At 34.6% G+C, this 7,249-nt stretch overlaps 1 protein-coding gene across 2 annotated transcripts; it reads right to left on the bottom strand.

Moving 5' to 3' along the window:
• Positions 1-318: 318 nt before the first annotated feature.
• LOC105783585 (probable serine/threonine-protein kinase PBL21) lies at positions 319-4,825 on the bottom strand. 2 transcript variants are annotated; one of them, XM_052632094.1, is made up of 8 exons: positions 4,691-4,825; positions 3,896-4,254; positions 3,765-3,800; positions 3,501-3,664; positions 3,139-3,328; positions 1,436-1,827; positions 702-1,038; positions 319-533 (listed from the first exon to the last, which is right to left on the bottom strand). In XM_052632094.1, the coding sequence occupies exons 2-7, from the start codon at positions 3,993-3,995 to the stop codon at positions 739-741; spliced, it is 1,182 nt and encodes a 393-aa protein (XP_052488054.1). In that variant the 5' UTR covers positions 3,996-4,254; positions 4,691-4,825; the 3' UTR covers positions 319-533; positions 702-738. The 2 variants fall into 2 exon arrangements, with proteins under 2 accessions (XP_052488054.1, XP_012464580.1); XM_012609126.2 differs by lacking the exon at positions 4,691-4,825 and adding an exon at positions 4,410-4,649.
• Between the last annotated feature and the right edge of the window lie 2,424 nt (positions 4,826-7,249).

The raw sequence follows: 7,249 nt of genomic DNA, 5'->3' as shown, positions 1-7,249 counted from the left end.
TGGGACAATGAGTTATTCCCTGGGCAGATGATTTGACAATGCTACATTCCCACAAGGATGAAAGACAAATATCCATACATCATCCATGTGACCAAAATTTATGTTGCCCTGCTTCCATCAGAATCTTAATCGCTAAACTCCAAACTATGTGGGGTGCAATAACAAGCCAAAGACTGATCTAGTTTTAATGTGAGAACTGCATATATGCTCCCCCCCACTGTATGAATATTATATGTTTATGTCTATCTATATAACTTTTCCATTTACAAAAAAAAAAAAAAAAGGAAGTCAATGGAAGCAAAACAGAGCTCATATCCGTACAGAGAAAACTTTTCCATTCAATGAGTGTTCAAAACAAAGCTGACAACCGTCGATGTTGCTTCCCACACAATGCAATAACCATATTTTCACCAAAGAAATGCCAGTCCTTCAATTACCCAAATACACATATACATATACCCACTTATGTACTCACTTGTCGATGCATGTTGAGTTTGACTGAGTCCTACTTCCATGCTTGATGAGGTAACAACCTAATATCAATTTATAGGAAAAATCCACATCAGTCAAAATGCTCATTCTATTAGTATTCTTTTGTTTGAATAAAGCAGTCAAAACCAGCTGTTTACTGTGATAATGAAAAAGAAGAGATCATTCTGAACTATGCTAAAGTCTGCAATTAAGTATGAATTGCAGCTTACTTTATCGAAGTTTCTTGATAGCTCTTATTGAATAACATCAACCCCTTTTGGAATTTGATTGATGAGGGGTCCCTTTCTCTGATCGCATCGGTGAGGACTGTGAAGCATTGCAGACCTCAACATTACGTGATTCAGGGCTCCAATTCTGACTCTGAGAAGCCAAATATTCAAGTGCAACCACAATATCACCAATAAGTGGGCGAAAGTTGGCTTCTTCATTGAGACACATAGCTGTAATTGCAATTGCATAGTTCAAGCAACGGCGAGGATAACATCCTCGAATTAGAGGATCAACCAGTAGGCTAAACTTCTTCTGATCTTTTAAGTACGGACGGGACTGCAACACAAGAAAAGAATACATAAACAAATAAATAAGAAATAAGGACCTCAGAATCTAGTAATGGAATATAATTCCACTATTAATTGTTACTTATTAAAAACTAAAGATATTCTATGGGTCTAAAAAGAACTATAGCAACAAGTTCAGATTAAAGGCGTAAAAGAAGCAATAAATCACACTTTGTACGAGTAAACATGTTTAGCAAAGAGAAAACATAACAACTAGCCAAGCAAAGCATTGCAAGGGACGACGTTAGAGAAATAGCATATACATGAAATATAGCCACTAGAAGTGGAGGACGTAAAAAAGATTGGAAAGGAATCAAACCAGATCAAGCCACACATACACACACACAAAAACAAAAAAGATTATAAATAAACAAAGGCTAACTTACCCATGAAACCAAGTTCTGCTCTCCATGCTTCTTACTAGTATCTATTGCCTTCCGTCCAGTTATCAACTCCAATAGCACCACACCAAAACAATATATGTCAGATTTAAGAGTTAATTTGCCACTCATGGCATACTCTGGGGCACAATATCCATATGTTCCCATCACCCGGGTTGAAACATGAGTATGGTCACCCACAGGTCCCAATTTTGCCAAGCCAAAATCTGAGAGTTTAGGGTTGAAATCATTATCCAGCAAAATATTTGCAGATTTCAAGTCACGATAAATGACAGGTGGATTGGCCTTGCAATGTAGATATTCAATTCCTCGTGCAGCACCAACAGCTATCTTTATACGGTTATTCCAACTCAGAGGCTCTTGTCCGGGTTCTAGATCTGGAAAAAAAATATATAACCAGTGGCACTTGAGATATGAGGAAAAGTTGTAACATTCAGAAGAACGATTATTTGTTTTCACACACAACTAGGGATGGCAATGGAACAGGGCGGATAATGCTAAATCCACTACCAATCCATAATTGTCATGCTCTGCTCCACCACTTGCCCCGCTCTACTATGGATATATAATCTTAAAAACCACAACCACATCCATGGGTGTTGAATACATCCATCCTGGCCCACCCCACCCCACCCCTCCCCTCCACTTCATTTTAATTTTTGCTAGTTATCTTTAATTTTTTCAATCTTTTTAAAATCAAATAAATATTTAAACATAATCCTTTAAAAAATATATTTAAACATAAAATATATTATTTTTTCTATGTTACATTATTACATTTATATCCTTTTAATAGTTTATATATACAATGATAAAATGGTAATTTAATATGGTTGAGCGGGGCAGACAATTACCAAAACCGCTCCATACCCACTATCCAAAAGAAAAAATCCACCCTGCCCCGCATCCACTTTTCAAACAAAAAAATCCACTCCATCCCAAGCGGCTCAGTTCAGAATCCATGGGGCGGTTTGTGTTTTGCCATCCCTACACACCACCATCTGAAACAGTCCCTTTACATATGAGAATGGTCTGATTAAAACTACATGAAATCTTATAAATAAAGTGGCAACATGACCAAACATCCAAGTGGGAAGACAATAGCATAAAACTAGGTAAAACGCATCACATTTGGTGCCAACATGTAAATATTTGCATTCCCAAGTGCTGGGCATATTCAATAGCGAATATGAACACTCCAACAAGCAAAAGGACTCCATTATCTGCTCCTTAAAGATTATTGCGTGATGCACAGCCATGCAAAGCACAAATTTCTAAGGTTATTCTACCAGCATTAGATGTTATACATTCTTGCTTCAAGATGGATTTTCAAATTGGTTGTCCTTAATTCATATAATAAGATGAAAATTCGTGCAAAATATGGCAGCTTTACACCTAAAACAACACCTAATGCCAGAACTTAAAGAAAAATTCAGCAGAACAATCATTATTAGTTGATTTGAAAATCGAATTTCTCCTGACATAGCCCCAAGATCAACAGCAAAAACCTTACATGAAGACTAGAACTCTGGATTAATTAAAGTAAACCACACACTAAGGATACAGAGTAAAGCAAAAGGTTTACAATACTAAGAAGGGATACTAAGAAAGGTAACAAGAAACAGCAGATAATGTGGCAAGTAAATGGATTCCATATTCAACAGAAATCTGCAGTAAATATATATTACCAAAAAGATGATCTTCCAAACTGCCCATTGGCATGTATTCATAAACCAAGAGCCTCTGATCTCCAGCAGTGCAATAGCCAATCAAGGTGACCAGATTAACATGGTGTAACAGGCTGAGCATAAGAACCTCAACAATGAATTCCTGATAGCCCTGAAGACCGTCATGATTAAGTTGCTTCACTGCAACAATCTGGTTGGTTACAGACAATAAATGATCCAACTCAAATTTCAAAAAGTTACACAATAAGTAAATAGACGGCAGATTCTGGGAATATGCCAAAGAGATACATAAATTTGAAAGTTAAAGAATTTAACCAGAAAGGCAAAGTGATGATAAGGAAAAGTGAAAAGCAACAAATTACCTCCCCCGTTTCCAATCGACCTTTAAAAACTCTTCCAAATCCTCCTTCACCAAGCAAATTGGTTTCTCTGAAATTCCTGGTTGCTGTTGCCAACTCTCGGAATGTGAAACTACGTGCCCCACTACCTTTGGAGCCTTTTCCTTGATCACTTCCTTTCTTATGCTCTGTTTACCAAATTAAAAAGAAAAAAAAATTAATAATCAAATCCACTGTGAAGAAAAAAAGCGTCCAAGTGAAATTGGGTATGAAAACCCTTAGCATTACCGTCTAGACTTGCTTTTCTTTTCGTAGCGCCGGAAACTGGTTACCAAAAATAAGAACAAATAAGCAAATTATGCGCGCGCACACACACACACACAAAAACCAAGAGAGAAGCGGGGGAAAGAAAAATGGACCTGAGGAATCAGCAGAATGGCGAGAATTAGTTCGACTTCCATTGTCAATGTCGATCCTTACATCTTTAGAACGAGGATTTAAGCAGGGAAAACAACTCATCCTCTTTCAGTGCAATTAAACAACCCAATTTGAACTTTGAACACTCCCAAAATAAACCTACTTAGAATTCATTAACCAAAATCTCCCATTGCTTCTTTCCTTAAACCAAATCCACCTTTCCGCATCTAAAAGAAAGCAAAAATACTCACTCTTCTCTTCTCTTCTCTTCTCTTCACTCCAAACAAAAGACCGGCACTGGCGCAGCCTTAATGCTTTTCGAATTTCTCAACAAAACGCAGCGCAATAAACAGAGAAATCTCTGTATGAAAACGTGCCAAACAACGAAAATTCAGCCAATAATTTTATTAAAAAAATAAAAAAAAATTAACTGGCAAATGACGAAGAAAATAATTAAAAGGAAGGAAAGCAAACAAAAAAAGTAATAATGGAAGTGGATTGGAACAAGAAAATTACAACAACAGAGAAGAGAAGAAGGGGGAAGGGTAAAAGTGAGAGGAAGTTGTGTTTTGGTAATCATGTGCCAAATTTAGTGTTTGTGAGATAGCGAGAAATTAAGGGCCAGATTTAGCGGCAAACAATAATGAGGTTGCCTTTTTGTTTCCTACTTTTATAAAATTAAATCATCTTTTGGCGTGATTTCTAAGTGTTTTGAAATTAGATGGAAAAATGAATAAAAAGAAGCAGTGGAACATATGAAGTGCATGATTGTAGCAGGTCGCTCTCCACATTTAAACCTTAGTGCCTGCCTTTCCTCTCCTTGCGTGGGTGGCCCCTCTGGCTGGCTGGCTCCCTTGCTTTCCCCCTTCTGCCCTCCATCCCCTCCCTTTCTTACGCCATTTGACACTGATATCACACACTCTTTATATTTTTTATGGGATTGGGGCTACGCGTTTTGCAATAAGGACGACACGGCCCTGATTCATTCTTTCAACCACCCGACCCCATTCTCTTTTAAATTTAATATCTGCTTTCTAATTCACTCGCCTCTTTATCATTATTTCTTATTACTACCGTGGTTGTGGGGTTTGGAAGAAGAAGAAGAAGAACCACCATCTTCTCCCGCTTTCACTCTTTCCCAATTGTTTGGATTTTGTGAATACAAATAATCACTCTTAAGTCTTCTTCAGATAGTCATCACCACTATTACCAAAAGGAAATGTAACCCTTAATTCAGGGTGGATGTCGAAAAGTGAGAACAATTTTGGGTTTGGGTTTGGATTTGGATTGGGATTGGGATTGGTTTCTGAATTTTAGGAAAAGGAAATTAAGAAGATGGTGTCAGGAAAATAAAAATGCATTCACGTCAAATCCATGTGATGCTTCTCAATAAGACAAAACGTCTCCCATGTATTTGATTCTTTTCCCTTCTCCTTGCACGTTTCCCAATTTTGAAGCTTTTAGTTCACCCCCTAAAGTTAAAAGTTGTAATAATAAATTTAAGTTTTCGTTACTTTGGATATCTATTTTAGGGTGGATTTAGATGGGTAGTGCGTTTACTTACGATTAGTGTAAAAATAGCGGTGGCTGTAAGATGCGATACTGTAGCGTGAGACAAAAAGTAAGCTAAACGCACCGCATCCAATCGCCTATCCAAACTCACCCTTAGTCAATTTATTTTCTCATAGATGAAAAAAGTAATTGAATCATTAAAATTTTAATTATATTCACATGATTATTTATATATATTTCGTAAAAATTCAGAAAAAGTTGAAAATATTTAAAAATTCAATAATTTTCAAAAAAAAGTTCACAATGTCTTTTAGAAAAAAACTTATCCATAATAGTAGCAAAATACACATAAACTGTCACACAAATTGTCACATTGATTTCATTAAACTTTTAATAGTTTAGTCAGCTTTTTTGTCCTAAAAAAAGTAATTTGACTAAGGATGAGTTTGGATGGGCGGTGCATTTACCCACTGTTAGTGTAAAAACGACGGTAGCGGTGAAATTAGATACTGTAGCGTGAGACAAAAAGTAAACTAAACGGATTGCACTGCACTCAATCACTCATCCAAACTCACCCTAAATTTTGAAGGTTGAGGGCTAACGTGATAAAAAAAAATTAGGGTCAAATTCAGAAAATGGTTAAACATTAGGGACACAATTTGTAAATAATAAGAGTTAATTGCACTAGAATCCTCAAACTATGACCCTCATTTCAATTTGGTCCCCAAACTATTGATATTATATCAATTAGATCTTTCCCTTATTAAAAGCGTTAATTTAACCATTGAATCACACACCAAATCCTATGTAGCTAAATTCAAAATGAAAATAAATAAAGAAAAATAGAACATTGTCCCATAACTTTTAAAAGTAAAAACTAAAAATAACAAAGAGTGAACAATAAAGCTTTTGTGAAAGCTTTAAAACCTCAAAACTAAGATTTTTAAGACATTTATTTTTACAATATTTAATTTTTTTCCTTAAAATTTTATTTTAAGATTTTGATGTATCGTTTAACAGTTAAATTAACTATTTTGTAATGTAATGACCTAATTGATATAATCTAAATAGTTTGAAAATGTAATTAGAACGATTTGAAGCTTAATGACCAACATAAAATGAGGGTAAATGTTTGGGATATTTAGTGCAATTAGCTCAATAAATAAAAATCTTGACTCTTGAGGAATTTTATATCAATACTACTTTTATTTTTCCCAAATTCAATTAACTCCTATTTAGCATCAGTAATGGAAGCTTTCCTTTCATTTCTTTTACCATAAAAATTATTAAAATAATATTTATTGTTTGTAAGATTTACGTAGTGATTTTAATTACAAATGTGAGAAGATTATCAACATGATTTTATCATTACTACGTTTAACACAATCATCTTTAATTATTATATCTGATATTCTATTAAATTTATACCAAAAATAATTATGAGGAGTTAATTTATTCTAATAAATATAACTCAGTTTTAAACGTGTTTATTTTCCGAATTAAGTGCTGAGGAGGAATGGATTGTACCTATAGAAAAAAGAAAACAATCTAATCAGTGGTCGATAATAAATTATAGAGCAAACTACGACAAAGAGAAAAAAACAATCCAACCAAATGCAAATATATATTTATTTAATTATTGTTGAACCGAAAATTTAATCGATTGAACTAAAATTCAATGGACTAATTAATTTGACCATTGGTCCGATCTTACAACATTGAACTCATTTGGTATATTCATATTTAATGATCATAAGTTGCATTTTTATTTAAAACGTGAACCTTTTTATATAGAGAGAGAGAGAAATTTTAAAACTTGTTGATATACATATTTTGCTAAAAGG

This window comes from Gossypium raimondii, chromosome 1 (genome assembly GCF_025698545.1).
Source record: "Gossypium raimondii isolate GPD5lz chromosome 1, ASM2569854v1, whole genome shotgun sequence".
NCBI classification, from domain to species: Eukaryota; Viridiplantae; Streptophyta; class Magnoliopsida; order Malvales; family Malvaceae; genus Gossypium; species Gossypium raimondii.
This window is presented reverse-complemented; position numbering and strand designations above follow the sequence as displayed.

Coding starts and splice junctions, on each gene's coding strand:
- LOC105783585 (XM_052632094.1), bottom strand. CDS start 3,995: ATGAGTTGTTTTCCCTGCTTAAATCCTCGTTCTAAAGATGTAAGGATC. Junction 3,801..3,895: donor CCATTCTGCTGATTCCTCAG/GTCCATTTTTCT, acceptor TTTGGTAACCAG/TTTCCGGCGCTACGAAAAGA. Junction 1,039..1,435: donor AGCAGAACTTGGTTTCATGG/GTAAGTTAGCCT, acceptor CTTGTGTTGCAG/TCCCGTCCGTACTTAAAAGA.